The 19,665-nt window shown below is 51.9% G+C and overlaps 6 protein-coding genes and 1 pseudogene across 6 annotated transcripts; 3 read left to right on the forward strand and 4 right to left on the reverse strand.

Moving 5' to 3' along the window:
* Positions 1-337: 337 nt before the first annotated feature.
* SAPIO_CDS3343 (Vacuolar transporter chaperone 4) lies at positions 338-2,990 on the reverse strand (the record flags this gene model as incomplete). The annotated part of the gene is made up of 3 exons (XM_016786155.1): positions 338-622; positions 708-2,354; positions 2,442-2,990. 3 exons carry the CDS (start codon positions 2,988-2,990, stop codon positions 338-340), a joined length of 2,481 nt encoding a protein of 826 aa, XP_016644161.1.
* A 1,388-nt stretch (positions 2,991-4,378) lies between these two features.
* SAPIO_CDS3344 (Arginine N-methyltransferase 2) lies at positions 4,379-5,813 on the forward strand (the record flags this gene model as incomplete). The annotated part of the gene is made up of 2 exons (XM_016786156.1): positions 4,379-5,714; positions 5,779-5,813. 2 exons carry the CDS (start codon positions 4,379-4,381, stop codon positions 5,811-5,813), a joined length of 1,371 nt encoding a protein of 456 aa, XP_016644162.1.
* Positions 5,814-5,978: 165 nt separating this feature from the next.
* On the reverse strand, positions 5,979-7,699 carry SAPIO_CDS3345 (Hexokinase; the record flags this gene model as incomplete). Its single annotated transcript, XM_016786157.1, has 5 exons — positions 5,979-6,414; positions 6,481-6,929; positions 6,999-7,406; positions 7,491-7,516; positions 7,582-7,699. The coding sequence occupies 5 exons, from the start codon at positions 7,697-7,699 to the stop codon at positions 5,979-5,981; spliced, it is 1,437 nt and encodes a 478-aa protein (XP_016644163.1).
* A 1,224-nt stretch (positions 7,700-8,923) lies between these two features.
* Positions 8,924-10,539, forward strand: SAPIO_CDS3346 (Uncharacterized protein; the record flags this gene model as incomplete). The annotated part of the gene is made up of 3 exons (XM_016786158.1): positions 8,924-9,267; positions 9,346-10,179; positions 10,254-10,539. The coding sequence occupies 3 exons, from the start codon at positions 8,924-8,926 to the stop codon at positions 10,537-10,539; spliced, it is 1,464 nt and encodes a 487-aa protein (XP_016644164.1).
* A 527-nt stretch (positions 10,540-11,066) lies between these two features.
* Positions 11,067-11,951, reverse strand: SAPIO_CDS3347 (Uncharacterized protein; the record flags this gene model as incomplete). Its single annotated transcript, XM_016786159.1, has 3 exons — positions 11,067-11,309; positions 11,426-11,754; positions 11,810-11,951. The coding sequence occupies 3 exons, from the start codon at positions 11,949-11,951 to the stop codon at positions 11,067-11,069; spliced, it is 714 nt and encodes a 237-aa protein (XP_016644165.1).
* A 4,309-nt stretch (positions 11,952-16,260) lies between these two features.
* SAPIO_CDS3348 (uncharacterized protein) lies at positions 16,261-17,445 on the forward strand (the record flags this gene model as incomplete). The annotated part of the gene is made up of 3 exons (XM_016786160.1): positions 16,261-16,280; positions 16,401-16,917; positions 17,020-17,445. The coding sequence occupies 3 exons, from the start codon at positions 16,261-16,263 to the stop codon at positions 17,443-17,445; spliced, it is 963 nt and encodes a 320-aa protein (XP_016644166.1).
* A 424-nt stretch (positions 17,446-17,869) lies between these two features.
* On the reverse strand, positions 17,870-18,976 carry SAPIO_CDS3349 (annotated as a pseudogene; the record flags this gene model as incomplete).
* Positions 18,977-19,665: the final 689 nt, after the last annotated feature.

Here is a 19,665-nt window from a genome sequence, read left to right on the forward strand (position 1 = left end):
AACGAAGCGATTTTTGAATACAGCAGTTGCTATAAATAAGATGAAAGTACAGAGCCCGTTTGCTCCCTTGATGCTTCATGCTCCCCGAATAATGCGAACGGACTCTAAACACTATTTGTACAGAAAGCCTCAAATACAATCCATATGCAAGTAACATTCTGGTCCCCATCCCCAATCCACTTAGACACCAGAGCTAAAGGAACAAGGCATGCATCTGTGGCTCACGCACCGCATTGCACTGCCATCCTTCACTAACACGGAAAAACAAAAGGAAAAAAAAGAAAAGAAAAACAAATTCCAAGAAAAAGAAAAAGAAAACCTTCTGACGGGGAACCGTTTAATACACCAAATGCCGAGCCCGAAGCTCAAACACAAAGTTGACAAGGATAGCTCCGAGTAGAGCCAAGCAAAGAATGGTCGGGCCCCATTCATCGTGATACTTTGCAACTCTCCGCTCGCGGATCGCTCGACTCCTGTACAGATAAACAAACACAGAGTACAAGAGGCACATGACAGCAACGACGGTATAGAGCGCCGGCACAATGAACGTCAGAGGGTTCTCCTTCGATCCAAAGTTGAGAAGAGTCGCGGCGATAGTGCTGATGTAAATGGAGTATTCAAGCTACACACAAGTTTTTCGGTTAGTAAATCCGTCGCCTTAAGGGAAAAGAGCAAAACGAAAGAAAGGGTGGCTATCGATTACATACCCAGCCAAGGAATGTCCGTTCGGCGGCAAAGTAGACTTTGGGCTCCACACGAATAGGAACATAGATCTTCTTTCCTGGGGGTGCCTTGAATTTCTTCGTCTGGATAGGTTCGTTTCCGAAAAACATGCGCAAGCGCTCGCTACGCTCGATTTGGCTAGAACGAGCGTGTGCGAGACGTTCAAACGCATTCAAGGTCGCGTGCGCGAAAGCATCCTTGACCTTGTGTGCCTGATTTGCGATGAGAGTAGAGTAGTACGTCCAACCTCCTACGCGCCGAGCCTCCTCAAGCGCATAGTTCTCGTCATACTCGTCGTCAGAGTCGTATATCGGGTATGCCTCGTCGACATCTACGTTCTCCGCGGTTTGGTTTTCGGAATCAGTTAGAAGCGGTCGGGTCTCACCCCTACCGCCAGTAGCATGCCTACTAGACTCGCCATTGGTTCCGCCGTTGCGAGGGAGTACCGGGTGTCGGAGGTCCCTCTCGTCCTCCGTGTCAGACAAGGTATCCTCATCGTCCTCATCTTCGTCATCTTCATCGGTGGTCCCCGTCATTCCGGGTCGGCTAATGCCGAAGTCGTGGGTCTCGGGTTTGCGAATATCGACATCCATCTGAGGCATCCAGTAGGGCAGAAGATTGATCCTATCTGGGAAAAGGCATGCGCAGCCGTGGATGAACTTGGAAAACTTAGGAACGGCTTCCACAAGGTGGCTGGAGATGAGCTGGCGCACCCAGGCCGGAGGCTCTTGACCGTGCTGAGTCTGGAGCTTGACCTCCAGGACGGCGTATGGGAACCAGACAACGTCGGAAGCAGGGAGCTGGGAAAAGGGGTAATCGATGCCAATATCCATTCGTCGCCAATTGTCTCCGGAGCGTTGGACACCATCGAGATTGTCCTCACGGACCATGGTGAGTTCGGTATCAAGCGAGATACGCACCCGCGCATCCGCTGGAAGCTGGAAGGCAGTTCGGTTGTAGAAGGATCGGCAGACAGGTCGGTACTTGTGCTTCAGGACCGACCACTGGACCTCGGACGCGAGGGCCTCATCCTCGTCAATGGACTTTGCAGGTCTCTTGCGATCCTTTCTTGCCTTTTGGAACAGGGCCACAGGCAGCAGATCTCCCCGCATGTAGGCATTGACATTCTTTTCTTTCATAGCGAAGCGAGCCTTGACCGACTTCTCACCAGTCCAATCCTCTCGATGCGTTTTTCGCTCAACGAAGATTGTATCACTGTCCATCCCGCCATACCATCGCAGACGAATAGCTTCAGCGCCTTCGGTTTTCTTGAGGCGCCCCTCGTATAGCTCCCAAGTATCGGGGTTATCGTAGTAGATAGAGGTGATAGCCGAGTCCTTTGCCTCGAATTCTTTGTTGGGGTTGAAGACGAGCACAGGTAGGTGCTTCAGGATAATCAGCTTGACAGCCATGACGTTGTCCGGGTGGACCCAGTACTTCGTCGTGCTACGGACGAAGTTGGCCTGCGAGCCTCCTGCGGCGCTGTCTCCCTTGACGGGATTTCCTCGGGTCCGGACCAGGTCATAAAGCTTCGAGAGCTTGACAATTGATGCATCGTAATCTCCCTTGTAGAAAGGCTTCGCCTTGAGGCGCGAATCGAAGGCAGGTCGAATGTGCCATCCTGTCAATTTCTGATGCGCGACATCCCCAATGTTAGTTTTACGCTATCCTTCGCGTTTTTGTAGCAGATTGACTCGAGGGCAAGGTGAAGAACCTACATCATGTTTCTTGATAATTTTGTAGAATCCGGTGTAGTTGACCTGGACAAACTTGGCGAGGTCATGTACATCGGTAATAACGTCGCTTAGGACCTGCTCAAGAGCGACGAATTCCTCCTCGCCAGGGCCGGGCGTGTTCGGTCCCCGATCATTGAGGCGGCTAACCACGTCCAGGACATGGCGCTCGCTGACCTGGATACGGCGGGTAATCTCGAGAGACTTGACCTTCTTCTTAGTGAAGACCTTATCAAGCTCGGCATCGAGCTTGCGGACGAACTTGGTTTCGTCCTCGTCGACCCATTGCCGGCCGCTATACTGCTTGCCCTTGGCGTCGGTAAGGGTGGTAATTGGCCCGGAGGGAGTTTTGAGAAGCTGTTTTAGGCCATCGTAATCGAGATAGCTCCACTGGTATTCCGGGATGACGCTCTCGCGGAGCTGCTCGCCGAATTTCATGACGATCTGGCCAGGGCCGGCTCGATATGCGCCGGGGCGGTTAGGTTTCCAGGTGACCTGTCCACTATTTAGGTCTTCAATGATCACGAATGACATTTGCGACACGGCAATGAAGGAATGGAAAGAAAGAGAGAGAGCGAGAGGGAGAGCAAAGAAGAAAAAAAAAAAAAAAAGGCGAGACAATAAAGCGAGAGAGGATGACGCCTCAAGGCACGTCTTAGCACAAAAACACAGGGCTGGCCCGTGGGAGCGGAAACAAAACGTGATTGGTAGTTTTCTCACATATGGATCCAGTTACAGATACCCATGGAGAGCTCCAGGACAATGAAAAAAATCATGAAGCCTTTGAAAGGCATTGAAGGTGTCGAGGGACTGGTCTCTGGCCAAAAATGGAGAAGTTGCATACCTGAGAAGGGTTTGTTCCCCCGTCTCGCTCTGTTTAGGCGGGAAACACTGGAATTAATCGCTCAGAAGACAGAAACCCGGTCGAGGGATGTGGGCGGGGGGCGAGATAAGAGGATGTGATGGTCGCCAAAGGCCGCGCTACTTTTTTATGAGACAGCACAGAGACGGGTAGCAGGGGAGGGAGGTCTGGGGTTAAGCGAGATGATGGAACAATGATGAATGATGAACAACGAACAATGAATAATGGTAAATGAAGGCGAAAAGACGGAGCTCTCCAACTGCTCCTTGGTGGATTCGAGGTCAAGTCAGAAGTAAAAGGATGGCAATGCGTTGGAAAGACCAGAGCAAAACTGGAGCTCTGGTTTGTGAGAGTGACGTTCAGACTAACGAGAGAGTGAGGTGATAACAAGGTCGATAATAATGATGGAGCATCAGCAAGAAGTTCGTGCCTTCCTTGCATTCTCAGCGGGATAGAGTTAGCTCTAGTTTAGTCTTGCGTACTCGGTGCTTCGTGCATGGCTACCTGTGTACCTCTGTAGCACCCACGCGGAGACACCAGTACGAGATGAGCAATGCAACTTGTGTGAAGCAGAAAGTAGCAATACCTTTCCTCCTCCCTCATCTTTTGATACTTCGTACGCTAACCACCAACTCATGCCACTAATCCTGGCCGAGTTAGGCTGCTGTGGAATAATTAGTACAATAAAGCAACTCGGTACTACTCCGTAGTGGGGCTCCGGAAAGCTGAATTGGCCAATAAAACACGAGAAAATGGCACGTGTGTGTCTCACTCCTTCGTACCTCCAATTGTACCTCTGAGGGGACCTGCATTCATCAGTGGGCGTGCAGCGACGTCAGCCCAGACATTGGAGGGGAGGAAATTTTTGAGGGGCAGAATGGTTGCTAGGGCGCAAAAATAGTGTGCATAGTGTAATATTCCTCTCTCGTAAAACTAGCTCCAGCTCGATCAGGACGGAAACGAGACACCAAATTTCAATAGCCCGACAACCGCAACACCGCAAGGTTTTTTCTTTCCGCTCCAGGACGAGAGACCTGGTGCTGGACTCCGTAGCCGAACCATGGCCTCGCCGACTCCCATCGACGACTCGCTCCAGGCGCGCATCTCCTCGGATTGCCCCTCCACGACCCAGCAAATCCTCTACCATGCCTGGGCCCGAGACCTCAGCGGGCTGAAACCCCTCCTCAATGTCCCTGGTCACGCGAGCATCCAGGACCCAACCACGGGGGAGACACCCCTCCATGCCGCGATCCGATCTTGCGGGCCCGCCGACCCAAATACCACCACCCCTGCCACCGGCACCACCGAGGGAGAGGACGCGGAGATTGACGGCGCCGTCGAAGAGGCCATTGAGGCGGTTCGCGAATTATTCTTTTCCGGCGCTATCTGGAACGATGTCGATAATAATAATGAGACTCCCGGTTGCGTAGCTTGGCGCCTCGGCCGGCAAGAGTTATATAACCTCTGCCTTGAGGCAGGGGTGCGTGCGGAGATGCTCTTTGGCTTGCTGGATGGGTACGAGAGGCTATCGTCCGGCGCCGAAGAGGACGAGGACGAAGAGGCGAACGGTGAAGATGCAGCTGCCGGAGCGGAGGCCGAGATAGTCGCCGGTGGCGGAGCGAAGCCGACCGAAGCTCAAGAGGCCGCAGAGGAACCTGTCCTGGAAATTGAGCAAGAACCCGAGAAGCGCTTCCAGCCGCCTGAATCCGGTGAAAAGGAGATCAAGAGCGAGGAATATCTGCGCTCGACCCTCACCTACTCGGATGGGAAACTAGTAGACGACGAAGGCAACGGTGTCATGATGGCCTGGGAGACCGACATCATGCGCCGAAGCGTCGACACCCTTCTCCCGGGTCTCGAGCCGGGAAAGCGCATTCTCAACATCGGTCTCGGAATGGGTATCATTGACTCCATGTTCGCAGATACGAAGCCAGCGAAGCATCACATCATCGAAGCCCACCCCGCCGTCCTCGACCACCTCTCCAAGCCGGACGCCAAATTCGGCAGCCAGTGGGAGCAGAGCGGTCCCGAAGAAGGAGCTTTCAAGGTCCACAGGGGTCGCTGGCAGGATGTCTTGCCGACGCTGCTGGAGAAGGGCGAGATGTACGACGCCATATACTTTGATACCTTTGGTGAGGACTACTCGCAGCTGAGGCTATTCTTCACCGAATTCGTTCCTGGTCTGCTGGACTTTGAAGGTCGCTTCGGCTTCTTTAACGGTCTTGGCGCGGATAGGAGGATATGCTATGACGTATACTCTAGAGTAGTCGAAATGCATCTTTCCGAAGCGGGACTAGACCTCGACTGGGAGGTAATTGACGTAGACATGGAGGGGCTTGAGGAAGCAGGGAAGGGTGAGTGGGAGGGCGTTCGGAGAAGGTATTGGACTCTCGATAGTAAGTTTTGCCTCCCAGAGATTTTGTGGTTCTTAAGGCTCATCTACTAACGATACGGCTACAGAGTATCGATTGCCCACTTGCACTTTCATGGGTTAACGAAGGGAAAGATTCAAAGGAAAAAAAAAAAAAAAATAGATTTGGTAGAGACGAAAAGGATATCGAAAAATACCCGCTATCTGTCCGCCAATATCAGCTTGCCTATTTGTACGATGCAGATGTCGCCATGCACTCCTAGCCTTGTCTATCTCTCTCTACAAAGGTCTAATTTTCCGTAGCGCTAGTTTCCGCGAAAATCTCCGGCCTATAAACACCGGCGGTGTTTCCGGCTCTCACACGGTCGTATGTCAAAGCGGCAATGAGGGCGGCGCCGACGCCGCTTCCATCCTCGGCAGGGACGACTTCGATAGGATTCTCATCTCGCTTCTCGGGCCAGCCCAGAATCTCGCCCATGGCATGCGCTTGTCTCTCCTTGAAATGAGGGTACTTGTGGAACACGGATCCATCAGCTCCCACATGGAATTCCTTCCAGCCCTTCTTCTTGCCAATGGCAGCAATGCCACAGGCGGTGAGGCGTGCGGCACGGATGCCGATCAACTCAGACACGATCTTGGCCACCTTGAGCTCGTCGTCAGTGCCGACCACACCCAATTTCTCCTGGATGATGTTCTTGGTATCCTGGAGGTTTTCAGTTGTATCCCTAAATGGATTTTTTTGTCTTAGTAACGCGAAGTTTCTCCCAAGTCTTTCTGAGGTGGCAACTTACTCTTCGATAGCGGAGAGAAGTGACGAGTCGAGAGAGAAGGGCTTTTCCAGACTCGAGACATTATGGCCCTTGAAGATGAGAGACTTCTGGTGTAGTTCGAGCATGATGAGTCGCCAAAGTTCTCCGAGATAGAGACCGGCGACCATCTTTTCGAACGCTTGTTGACCCTTGCGAGGCGACATGTCATCGATGGTGACGTCGTATGGGGTACGCGGGAGAACAAGGTTTTCGTTGTCAAAAGCACCCCACTCGCAGTTGACGGCCATGGGCAAATCCGCGGGCAAGTTGCGGTGAGCCAGCTTAGGGATGGAGCCGCAGTTCTCGATATAGGCCGCGTTGCAGCCTGTTCCGAAGATACAGCCGACCTTAACCTTGAGGTCCGTGTATGCTGACGCGACAAGTGTGCCTGTTGTATCGTTAATCAAGGCAACGATAACAACTGGAACCGCCTAATCGCCAGATTTTGGTTAGCACGCCATGATAAATGGGCCTCCCCATCATCCTCCGGGTAGTCCTACCCTTCTCTCCAGAGCCGCCTCAAACAGGGGAACAACATTCTCTCCTTCAACCCCCGAGACATCGAATCCCTTTGTCCAGCGCTGCAAGATACCGTGGTTGATAAATTCCTGGGTGGCAGGGTACGAGAAAGTGAAGCCAAGTGGTAGCTTCTTCTTAAGCGGTCCCGGGTGATGCTCCTTGACAAACTGCTGCACGCAGTCGGCGAGGTACTCCCAGAAGTCGTGAGAGTTGCCGACTTTCAGTTCCTCGGGGATGCGGTACTTGGCCTGGGTGATTTCGAACTCGCACTGCTTATCTACGAGAGTTACTTCGCAGACACGGAGGTTTGTGCCTCCAACATCAAGCGCCAGATAACTTCCAGTCTCACGACCGGTCGGGAGAGACATGACCCAAGTCGGGTTCATAGGCTGGTAAACATCTGTCAGTACTTTATGCCTATGTCAAGCTGCCTTGTAAGCTGGAAATAGAATATGTAAATATAAAATGCTTACAATACTTCCTCCCTCAATGCTCAGCCCTACCGTGAGATTAGCTTCACCATGCGCATCCTCACGTTTCTTATAGGGTCCTATAAGACCATACCTTTCTCCAACTCCGACACGAAGTGATCAGTGATGGCCTTGAGCTTCTCCGTGCTCACGGTGAATTGCTCCTCCAGGACCTTGACGGCCTCACGGAGGGGTTGTGGGAGGCTCTCCATTTTTGGTGGGGTAGCAGCGAATACTCTGTTATCAGAATTAGCGGAGTGAAAAAAATATACACCCAACTCCGCCCAACTCGGTGTAGCCTCGTGAAATTTATACTACTCCAGATGCGCAGAGGCAGAGAAAGCCCGCCCAGGGGTTCTCTCCCGCGATTCCGGAAGGTCGAAAGGTCGTCCCAGTGAAGGAGATTGGACTTACGGTTCAACACCCCGCGATTCCGACGTAGCGAGCTCCAATCAAGGGCGGGGTGAGCAAAGACCGATCGATCTCCACGACGACGCCGCGAGAGATAACAAGGAGAGTTATTGACTTTGCGGAAGTTATCAAGGAGATAGCGAGAGTCAATTGAATAGGGTTTGAGTGGACTAGTCGGGATAAAATTAGAATTTGGAAAGGGGAAGGTGTAGTATATACGTGAAGTACCACACACTACTTAGTCCTTCGTTAAGCTACTAACTTGTACGAATGTACGAATGATCATTGATGAGTGAGTACTTTGTAATCCCCCCCACATTCAAAATTCAGTTGTACTAAAACTCCACGCTCAGGATCTTCACACGAGTGAATCAGCCCGTGACGGGTATCCGACGAGGCCTGAGACTATTTGATTGGAAAACCAAGCTAGAGAAAGGCCCTAAACTTGGATGGCACTACTCCCTAGACTCCCTAAATCAATACTGCAATTTTCTGTTTCTGACGAACTCATCAAAATCATTTTGGCGGAGGGGATATGATTCCTTGGAGAGAAATAGAGTATTGCCCTACACCGAGGGCAAAAGCTAATAGCACCAAGAAAAAAAGAAGCCATATAAACCTCGAGTATAATTTCCTGGGCATCCATCTCACAGCCTCCTCCTCTTGGTTCAAGTCCAAGTGTGGCTTGAGCTGCTGGTGTTTTCAACAGCTGTTTACAACTGTTAACTGAATCTTCACAAGTGACAATCCTGACACTGTCCATATTAGTGTACACCCCTGGACACCAAACCCAATCGGGAAATTGACGGGGATCCATTGGAGCAACGTATGCTTTTCAAAGCTTCAAACAGTATTACGAAGCTGCGACGACTTCCTCGATTTATACATCACAGAGCATGGGCTAGGAACGCTTTCTGCCAACTCCAGCTCCACCATAACCTTGGGTGTCAAGACAAGTTGTTATTCCCCTCTCCCCTCAAGGGCACACGAGCTGCCAGGTACTGTCTCGTTCCCCCACCATCACCATGAAGCTGTTGTCAATTGGCGTCGTCCTAGTGAGCTTGCTGGCCTCAGCAGCCTCGAGCTCCAAGGTCCCGTCGAATGCGAAAGTCGTCCTCCCCGCCTCCTTCGAGCCTCCCAAGGCTTTCAAGAACCAGAACCTCGTCCATATCATCTCCCTAGAGAAGAACTACGTCAAAGAGAACATTAATGTCTTGATTGAGAATGTCTCGCCCGGTCTGATCGACGAATACTTCCTACCCTTCACGGCAGACCAGTTTGCTCGAGTGGGCGGAATTGAGGTCAATGATAGGAAAGACCCCAACGCCGGCCCCTTCGAGGTGCGACCTGTCGAATATGATAACGCAAGGTATGAATGAGGTTCTTCATCGGCTGTCATCTATATAAGTACTACCTTGAAACCGAAACTGATCGAACCAATGTGAAGCGATACCCAGTACTACCGGATTCGATTCCCCAAGGCGCTCAAGTCTGGAACCCACCAAACGATTGGCATCTCCTTCTACTACCTGAAAGCCTATTCCCCCCTCCCTGCCGCGATCAAGCAGGACGAGAAGCAATACCTGACGTACGACTTCTCTGCCTTTTGTCAGTCCGCCTACACGACTGTGAAACAAAAGACGGAGGTCAAGTTCCCCTCGACCGATATCCCCGACTACACAACGATCGGCGAGGGTCCCCAGAACCAAGGCTCTAAGCTGGTATATGGCCCGTACGGCGAACAGGCTGCCTTCGCCAAGGCTCCCGCCCGCGTCCGATTCGAGTTCACCAAACCCGTCATACACGTTGCCAAGCTCGAGCGAGACGTCGAGGTCAGCCACTGGGGCGGCAATGTTGCCTTCGAGGAGCGATACGATTTGTACCACCGTGGCGCCAACTTGTCTAGTCAGTTTAGCCGTGTCAAGTGGCAGAAGTCGCAATACCACAGTCCCGCCACCCATGCCCTTAAGGAGCTCAAGTTCCCCCTCAAGATTGGCAGCATCGACCCCTACTATACCGATGTTATTGGCAACGTATCTACGTCGAGGTTCCGAAGCAACAAGCGGGAGGCGCTCCTTGAGGCCAAACCTCGTTACCCCATCTTTGGCGGTTGGAAGTACCCCTTCACCATTGGCTGGAACACTGACGCCAGCAGCTCCCTGAGGAAGACCAAGTCTGGAGAGTTCGTCCTTAACATTCCCTTCCTCGAGGGTCCTAAGCAGCCGGAAGGTGTCGAGTACGGCGAGGTTCGCCTCCAGGTTCTCCTTCCCGAGGGTGCTCAGTATGTATCGGCCCTGACAACAGCTTTCCCCCCCACTCCACATTTAATGATATCTAACAACGCGGACGCTGCAGGAACGTTAAGTACTACACCAACATCCCTCAGGCCGCCGTCACCGAGGCCTCGATTGGTATTAGGAAGACCTACCTGGATACCGTCGGCCGCACCGCTGTCGTCATCAGTGCCAAGAACATTGTCGATGAGTTCCGTAACCGAGAAGTCATTATCTCCTACGAACTACCCCTATCTGCCATTCTACGGAAGCCTTTCGTGGTCTTCGTCTCCATGCTTGGCGTTTTCGTTGCCGGCTGGATCATTGGTGGCTTGGACTTTGGTATCTCGAGGGGCGCGAAGAAATAAAGGGGGTTCGTGGTTTTCTTTACTCGTTGATTGTTCGTCGGTTTTTATGGCAATGATGGCAGGGTAATTTTCCTCTCGCGTCCCTTTTTGTTTTTCCCTGTACGTGTTCTTTCCTACATTTTTTTCTAAACTGCGTAGAAACGGATTCAGACGGCGGAAAATAAAATCGCGCATTTGGCATGAATTGTTGTTTTTTTTTAAAAAAAAAAAAACGAAGAAGACGACGGCAGTCTCCTTCCGCTGTGGGTAGATCAATATGAACAGAGATGCGCCCCTCGCAAGTGTATGTATGTACAGGAAAGCTAATGAAACCATGACGCCAAATGTACCATTCCCCCCATAAAAAACTCCCATGAATACCCGTCCCAGTAACTCTTGGAAGTTTGTGATTCAAACCAAGCCATCGAAAAAGAAGAAAAAGAGAGAGAGAAGTTGTGACTGAAAGGGGTGCCACCTTAAGGAGTTAATTGTCTAGATGGATGAAGATGTCGAGCAAGTCCATTCTGTATTACTGGACCTTCATTCCCCTACAGGAACAACGACAGACCACCAACAACAGCAGGCACCAATCCAGCTAATAATCTCAGGGCGGAACTGGAGTCGACTTGCCGGAGAGCGGACGAAGACTTGGTGCCGTTGAGGAAGACGGGCTTCTTGGTCGTGACGGTGTACAGATCTCCGAAGCCGAGTTCTGTGGTGTTGAAGCAGACGGAGTCGTTGAGGGGTGGGAGGCGGGAGTCGCCGGGTTCGACGAAGATGATATCGGAGCACTGTTTCGTTTTCTTGTCATTAGATTCTTTGTTTCCTCTATGCCTATTCTGCATAGGCAGCACAACACTTTTTCCCGGAAATGCTCTAGAAAACAGATAAAGGGAAGACTACTTACAGCAAAGAGTGATGCTCCGTGATTCGCAAGTTCTACGATCTGGATAGTCGCGTTGTCGCCGGGCTTAACACCCAAGGCCTCAGGCACGGCGATGTCCTCGATGCAAAGAGTGCCAGGATAAGGTCCGTTGGAAGGACCGAGGAGCTGCCACGGCTTCACGAGCGGAGTGGTGTAGTTCAGTGGACCACCATCGGGGCCGTCGGTGTCGATACCGATGTTGATGTAGAGAAGGGCCGTAGCATGACCAGAGAACCAGCCGGGTTGGAAAGCGACTGTGCCGCCGGTCGTGGGCCAGTAGGTCCTATTCCTTGAGAGTCCGAGACCGCCACCTAGTGGAGGTTGTTGTTAGTGCTGATAGAGAGAGGCAAGAACTGGCCCTCTTACATGGATGAGTCCATTGCATTCCAAAGGGAAAGGTATCGTTTGTTATAAAGTTGTTGCCTCTTGTGCCGGGGTATGTGATGAGAATGTGGCCGGATACTAACGAGGCGGCGAGGACTAGTTGTAAGAGGGCGGTGCGGAACATCTTCAATAATTATGAGGAGGGTCGCGATCGTTCAGGGTGAGGGGAGAGGATGAAAGAAGATGTCCAGTGTCCAGGACACAAGCAATCACTAGATGGCGGCACTTGTGATTGATTGTCTGTCGTATAATAGTCGTCGAGGCAGAAACCAGGCGAGGCCGTCTAAATGAATCCTCCCCAAAGCAGACACCAGGTCGAATGAGGCGGATACAGGCTTACGACGTAGTTGAATAAGAAGCAACAAGAGCGAGTCAACCAACAACGACGAATGAATACTCAAGAAAAAAGGGAATAAGAATTAAAAAGGAAAGATGATGTGAGATTTTACGGAACTACGAAGGAAAGTTCTTGCATCCGATGGAGAGGGGGGAACCAGATTAAAGACGGGAGCCACACCAGCCAGGATGATTGATTATGGTGCATCAATGTCCGAAAGTACGTGAATAGATCCGTCAGCAGTGCGCAGGCTAGTGCGACCAATGGAGCCGCGGGAACTTGGAGAAGGACGGGAGAGAGTGGTATCGTGAGCCAAGCGGTCGCGTCTGACGAGGCTCTTGGCGTCTAGTAGGAGGACCAAGTACAAATGGGAGCCAGCCATCGCTCGGGAGGGGAGCGAAGACCTTGTACATACAGATCCAGGTGTCTACGAAGTACTCTGTCGGGTTAATAGTGTCTAATGCGTGTAGATTGCCGGGGGAATACATGGGATCTGTGCCTTAGAGATATATTGGGACAGCACCGAAGGGAGAGACTTTAGACATGCAGAAAAATCGATGAAGTGGAAGTAAGGGGATGGCGCTGGCTGTGGCAGACAATCTACTTTGGGTCTAGACTCCACAGGTAGACTCTCGCAGGGATAGAGTGCTGGTGGCACGGCAATGGCGCCGGGACGGGTCCGTCTCTGAAAGGGGGTTGGTCGGTTCGTGCTTTAAGGTGGATCTCCGATCTGATTTGATCAGTTCTTGAGAGGCGGTTGGGGAGAGTTGGGGAGAGCCAGTTGCGTCCTAGTATGAGGATCCTTCGCAGTGTCCGACTGTCCGTGAGCCGGGTGCAGTACCGGGGGTGGGAAAAAGCCAAGAGGGCGAAAAGATATATTAAGAAACAGGCTAACAAACCTGGCGAGTCGAACAGACTCTTTAAGCGCCCGTCACTCATGGGGGTCAACCAATCAAGGCGCACCCTGGGCTTGGCGGATTCTTTTCATCTTTCTCTCAAATCTGTCGTCTCTTTTACGAAGTCCGAAGTAACATCAATGCGAAGCAGCGGAGAGTTGTACAACTTCTTCATCGTCCACGATGCTGGGAGTGACATTTCCCAGGGTTCTCATCAGTAGACCAGATCCCGTGGGCTGAATCTGTAACACGATAATCTCCTTCGGCAAATAGGTAGCAGCCTCTCCTCTACCTTGGGTCTTTCGAAGCGCCGTCCAGAGTAGGATTTCGTAATGGAGGGCGGTCGGGTGAAGGGTCGGCGCTGATTTCTAGAAATTTGATTTGGCCTCAGACCGGGCGTCCCATTTCCTTCTGCAGTCCTTGGCTTTTCCTATTAACGCCTTGACCGAAAGACAGAAATAGAACTTCGTAGCCGTCAAAATGATGTCGTCACCATACTTGGAGTTGAGACCTAAAAAAGCGCCTTTCCCAGCCGTATTGTGTCTGCATCCCGATGTGATTTGAGCGGGCCGGCCGCGTGGATCCCAGTCTCATCACACGTAAAAACTCCGTAGTCTAAAACCAGCTGGCGCCGAGCGTGGTTTTGGAGGGTGGAGGGAATGTGATTACCTGCATTCATGTTTGCAGAAGCGCAAGGATTTCTGTCACTCCCGATCGATCATGGACTTGGGACAAGGGTTGATGTCGTGCCCTCCCTCCATTGGGATGGTTTGTTAAGGAAAATCACTCTCGAAATGGAAAGGACAGAGTCTCCCTGGGGCGAGGGAGTAGTTTTGTTCCTGTTTGTCCTCTAGAAGGTATGAATCAAGATTGGGACCACGATCACGATCGCAGTCATCCAGTCTTGCGGTATGTTGCTCAAGACGAGCGACCAAAAGCAAGAACGTTGAAATAGAAATTAAGCATTTCATCACAGATAGAGGAGCATGTTCCTTGAGTGAATTGATGTGTAGATCATAAGCAGTTCCCCTCTCCACTTGACCTGCAGCTTGTCTATTTGACAGCCATCAGGTTGACCACCACATCGGGGCGCTGGTCTCCAGAGAGCGGGGTAGGAACTGCTATTACAATGTTACAATATTGTGGTTTGCCCAAACCATGTCGACAGATCTGAAAGAAAAGGGCCTTCTTTTCCTATAATTTATCGTTTTACCCCTTCTTTTTTTTTTAAGAAAAAAAAAAAAAAAGGAAAAAAAAAGAAAAGAAAAAACCTCCTTTTCTCGGCCAAGAAATGGCCATTATTAAGAATATATTCTACGTGTGATGCGTCCAAGCCTGCAGTGCGTGCAGGATCCCGGAATGCTGGCCAACGACATCTGCACTCTTGCTTGTTTGCTCGCCGCATCACAGGTCGCAGTTTGGTACTCAATACACTAACAATGGGACAATTCTCCGAATGGCGAATTCAGAAAATCTGGCCTTTGTCATCAAGTCATGCCTCGGTCTCGACCTTGACGAAGTTCGCATGGTGGGAGGGCGTCGTCGGAATTCGATGCATTCGTCTAGAAGAGGTCAGGCGGACGGATGGTCTGATCAAGATTGGTTAAGTCTCAAGCTCCATCCCCCGCAGGACTTCTGGAATGAGGGCAACGAGTGGATTCCATCGAGATGGGAACGCTTGGGGGTTTCTCGTAATCTACGGAGTAATCTAGTTTATACAGTTGAGTTCTTTGCCTCTATTCTGCCATCTCGCATCGATATCTGGTGAATTGATATTTCCGACTCCGACTGTGCTTCGTCTCCTTTACGATCAACTCGAACATAGAACGACGTAAAGATAGGTCCTCAAGTGTCACTGGTTGCTTCGAAGTACGACGCGCCACTGCCAGGCTCCCATTGCACCTCACTCATCTGGTTGTCCACCTTGCACTCTACGGTTCCACCAAATCAATCACACTACAACTGCCTGGTGCGACGCATCAAGATCATCATCTCTACAATATTCCCACTAGACAGCATATAAAAATGTGCTTCGACGATCCAAACACCGACTACTACTACCGGCACGAGATACTTCCCGCCCGGAAGCCTAGGCGGCGGCATCACCATCACCACCACGATCATCATTACGACCACCATCACTGTCGCGATTCGAGCAACTGCTCGTCCTGCCATAATCACCACTCACGGTCGAGATCCCCCTGTTGCGACGGACCTCGCGCAAGCCTGCCGGTAGTTGTCGAGTACCGCAAGTCGAAGAAGCAGTACGTGAGAGCGTAAGGTGGTGGGAGCGACTTTCGGCCGCCGGATACCCTGGCTGTTTTCTCGCCCGTCCTTCAACCCATTTTTCCCTCCTCTTTTAAAGTTCTTTTAATAGAAGGGGGCGTCTGAACGGCTTTCAACCATAGAGATTTCTTTTAAGTTGGATAGGATATCCGGGAGTTGGATTCGTGGAACGGCTCATTTGCTTTAGATGTTGCGAGATTAGATCTCAGCAAGGTTCACCTAATACCACATGGAAGGGCCTAATATTCTACTCCTGCTCTGGAATGGGTATTGCTTTGCCTGTTTGAGACACGTTTATTCCCATTGTCAAGCTCTGGCCGGGACATCATCGCTATGTCACCAAGCACCACGCAAGATCCATGTGCGGTTAGCATCAGGACCATGACATCATCGGTGACCCTAGATTATCGAAGCACTGTGGAGATGTTCAACCATCCAACACTACAGATCGATGGGGTCTTTTGCCGAGGGCATCTAGCTTGAACATTTAATTGCTCATGGAAGGTTTGGTTGGGTGCACCGAGGAATCAAGAGTCCGAGTTCTGGTTGTAGATCGACGCCGAGAAGACCTGTGCGCCCGACTGGCCGGAACCGCCACGCACCATCTCCAGTATGTTCGACATCATGATGAGATGAATGGCCCATGTTGATCTTGAACGGGCTAAAATCCGAGCCCAATTTTTAGTCCGAGACAAGTTGTAGGCTCCACTGCGTTATGTATATTGTTTCTATCAATGTTCAGAATATAATCACCTGTGCTTTCCTCTCCTGTCAGAGCTCCTTCCTTCCAATCTTTTTCCACGGCAGTTGCACCTGCTGGCCAGATTCAATTGTGTAGATTCCTCTAAGCTTCAATCGCGAACGCTTTTGTCGCGACATCTTACAACATGTAAGTCGTTTGCACATCGTTTACTATGATTCAGGTTCTAGGATCGTAACCATGCGAAGGGAGGTTCTCGTTCCCGCCCTCTATAAGACACCATCCCATATTCCACATTGCACCCACTGCATAACTACACGTATAAGTGTGATAAAACTAACAGTCCTCCCCCAGGAACAGAGCACTCTCCATCCGCTCCAACAAGGGCAGCGCCCCTTCCAGCTCCACCCGCAAGGGCTTCTCCTTCAGCTCCCTCCGCGGCTCCGTCCAACCCGAGCTCGCCCGCCGCCTCTTCCGCCTCATCAAGTCCCAGAACAACCTCATCGCCGCCCACGACACCGCCGGCCGCGAGCGCGTCTCTGTCGCCACACAGCTGAGCGAGTGGGGGGAGCAGAGCTACGATGAAGCCATATCAGACATCTCAGACAAGGTTGGCGTCATCTTGAGCGAGCTTGGCGAGCAGGAGGAGGCGTACGCCCACGGACTGGATGAGGCGAGGAGCGCTTTGAAGGTGATTCGGAATACGGAAAAGAGCGTGCAGCCGTCGAGGGATAGCAAGTCGAAGATTGCGGATGAGATTCAGAAGTTGAAGTTTAAGGAGCCGGAGAGTACGAGGCTGGTAGTTTTGGAGCAGGAGTTGGTTAGGGCGGAGGCAGAGAACCTCGTTGCCGAGGCGCAGCTAAGCAATGTGGTGAGTGTTTTTTTTTTCTGCGTCTTTTTATTATGATTCTGCTTTCTTCTCTTCATTCTTGGAGCCCCCCGACTCTCGTTTACTAATGCTTCTATTTCCTAGACCCGGCAGAAGCTCAAGGAGGCCTTCAACGCCGAGTTCCTCGCAACGATCGAACGTGCCGAAAAGCAGATAATCCTTGCTAAGCATGGCCGTCGCCTCTTGGCCCTCCTTGACGACACCCCTATGGTTCCCGGTGACCAACGACCCGCATATGAGCACGGCTCACAGGCACGCCAGATCCTCAACGATGCCGAGGACGACCTACGGGATTGGCGACCGGAGGTTGATCCCTACAGTACGCCCGAAAGCGGAAGTCCCACTAGCAGCTACAAGGGAAAGAACCCCGTCATTGGCGAAGAAGGCGAGCATAGAAATGGCGGTGGTAGTGTTGCACAACACGAGCATGTCATGACTGGTGCTGTGAGTCCGGGGAGCGGGTGCCGCGCCAGTGGTGGCACAGAGGACGATATGGTACACGCTCTTTAGAAGCAAGGACTGAGGAGAGTAGTGGACCTGGAAATGCTTGTGTCAAGTATTGATACATATCACGCGCTGTATTATTGGTACGGAAAGTCGCCGCGATGAATGGGAAACGAAGGACGCATTGGGGATTGAGGCGAGGATGATTCTGACTTACATGGGCTTCGAACTTATTGGGTGTTTACTACACGAGGATTCGTCCGAGACGGACGAGGATTTATACATTCATATCACATCGTTAAGGCACAGGAGATGGGAAAAACTAAGACGTTTAATTCAAATAGCTATTTTTTTTTCATTGATTTTATGTTTTATGAAAAGGAGTAAACCGGAACGCCAAACGAATTCGCAGACTAGACTCAGACCGAGCTACTCATATAGTCCACCCGTGTATAACTTGACCAAATTAAATCGATGTTCCCCCGGGAATCTATTCGATATCAACCTTCCTAACTTCAGTCCACTCCTTCTCCATCTTGGGAACAATGACAACCAAGACACCATCCTCCATCTTAGCAGTGATGCCTAAGCCATCGATATCAACCTCGGATCCCGAGGCTTCGGTGCCCTCGGGGGGTAGCTTGACCGTCCTCTCGAACAAGCCGACCCTCCTCTCCGAAGAGAGTAGGCCGCGCTGGAACTCTTCGTCACCAGGGCGATGGACGACGCCGGCGATGTCGATGTGGCTCTTGTCGGCGTTCCAGTTTACGCCGATGTCTTCCTTCTTGGCGCCGGGGAGGGCGAGGTGGAGGACGTATTCGCGCTCGTTCTCGAAGATGTCGAGGGGGGGCGTGAAGTGGTCGGAGTCTTGGGGAGGAGGACCATAGGCGTCGAGCCATTGGCGGATGTTCTGCGCGAAGGGGTGGTGGGCTAGGTTGCGAAGGACCGTGGAGGGGTCGAAGGCGAAAGGGGGAGGACCTCCGTGGTGCGGACCGCCGTGGGGAGGAGGTCCATGAGGAGGACCAGGGAAAGGCCCACGATGGTGGCCGGGGAAGGGTCCATGATGAGGACCGCGGAAGGGACCGTGGTGGCCGCCGCGATGGTGGCCGTGGCCTCCTCGGTGCGGGCCATGGTGGGGGTGGTGATGGGGGCCGCGGGGGCCGCCGTAGGGAGGAGGGCATTCGCCTTCGTCATCTTCGGGAGGGACTTCCGGGGGGTCGTCCTTCATTGTATCGTCATCCTCCTCGGGAGTATCTGCTCCAGGGGTATCCTGGGGGTCATGCGTAGAAGAGGAGTCATCGTCTCCTGGGCGAGAGCCAGGACGACGGCCGGGGTGACCTCCTCTCCAGGGACCGCCGCGGCGACGACAGCCCCGACCGCCACGACCACCCCAAGGGGAATAGGCGTTGAAGGGGAAGCCGGGAGGGAATTGGGGGCCGGCGTGAGGAGCAGAACCTACATGGTCGACTCCTTCGCCTACACCTCCAGATTCCATGAAGCGGAAGAAGTCTCCGAATGGAGGAGGGGGCGGGAATGGGTAGGAAGAGCGATCACCACCGTTGGGGAAGGCTCCGGGGACTTGACCTTGCCATGCCATGATTGCAATGAGAGATAGTGTGGGTGTGTGGTAAGAAATAAGACTTTGTATTTCTCTTTTTTCTTTTCCTCTATGGAGTAGATGAGAGTTATATACAAAAATGTAATTCAGACAGGCTGAATGTCGTGATATGTGTTTAAGGGAGAATGGTTGATGAAGAGATGATGGGGAGCAGATTGACCGATACTGTCGCGCGGACTGGCGCTTTTATATCTGATCTGGATAGGTGAACATCGGTCGTCGTCACTCGGAGATATCAAACAAATTGCCACCGAATCTAGCGTCGCCATCTCTACCTACGTACCAGTAACTAGGCAGGCAACAGAGGCGAAACGACTGCTGGAAAGTGAAAAGAGGGGCAACATTCGCTGAGGCTAACGGGGTTAACGGGTATCAAGGTCTCGGTGGACGGTACGATATACGCCGATGCCACGCGTCCTCGACCTACATCTAATAGGTTCTGCAACGCAAACAGTTGGAGGGGAGGATGGGTGCCTATTCGAGGTCGGACATAGCTAAACATTGGATGACGAATGCACTTGGTAGCTTCGAATGAGGAAGAAGGCTCGCGCAGGTTCGGCGAGGCGGACAGTGGCGGGGGAGATCACCGAGGCTTTTATAACCCGTGAAATGGGGAGCAGTTAAGAGACTCGGGTTCGGGTGTGAAGCGTGGGAAGAGCGTCCGTTCA

The sequence above is a fragment of the Scedosporium apiospermum genome (assembly GCF_000732125.1).
Source record: "Scedosporium apiospermum strain IHEM 14462 chromosome Unknown SEQ_SAPIO_0088, whole genome shotgun sequence".
Lineage (NCBI taxonomy): Eukaryota > Fungi > Ascomycota > Sordariomycetes > Microascales > Microascaceae > Scedosporium > Scedosporium apiospermum.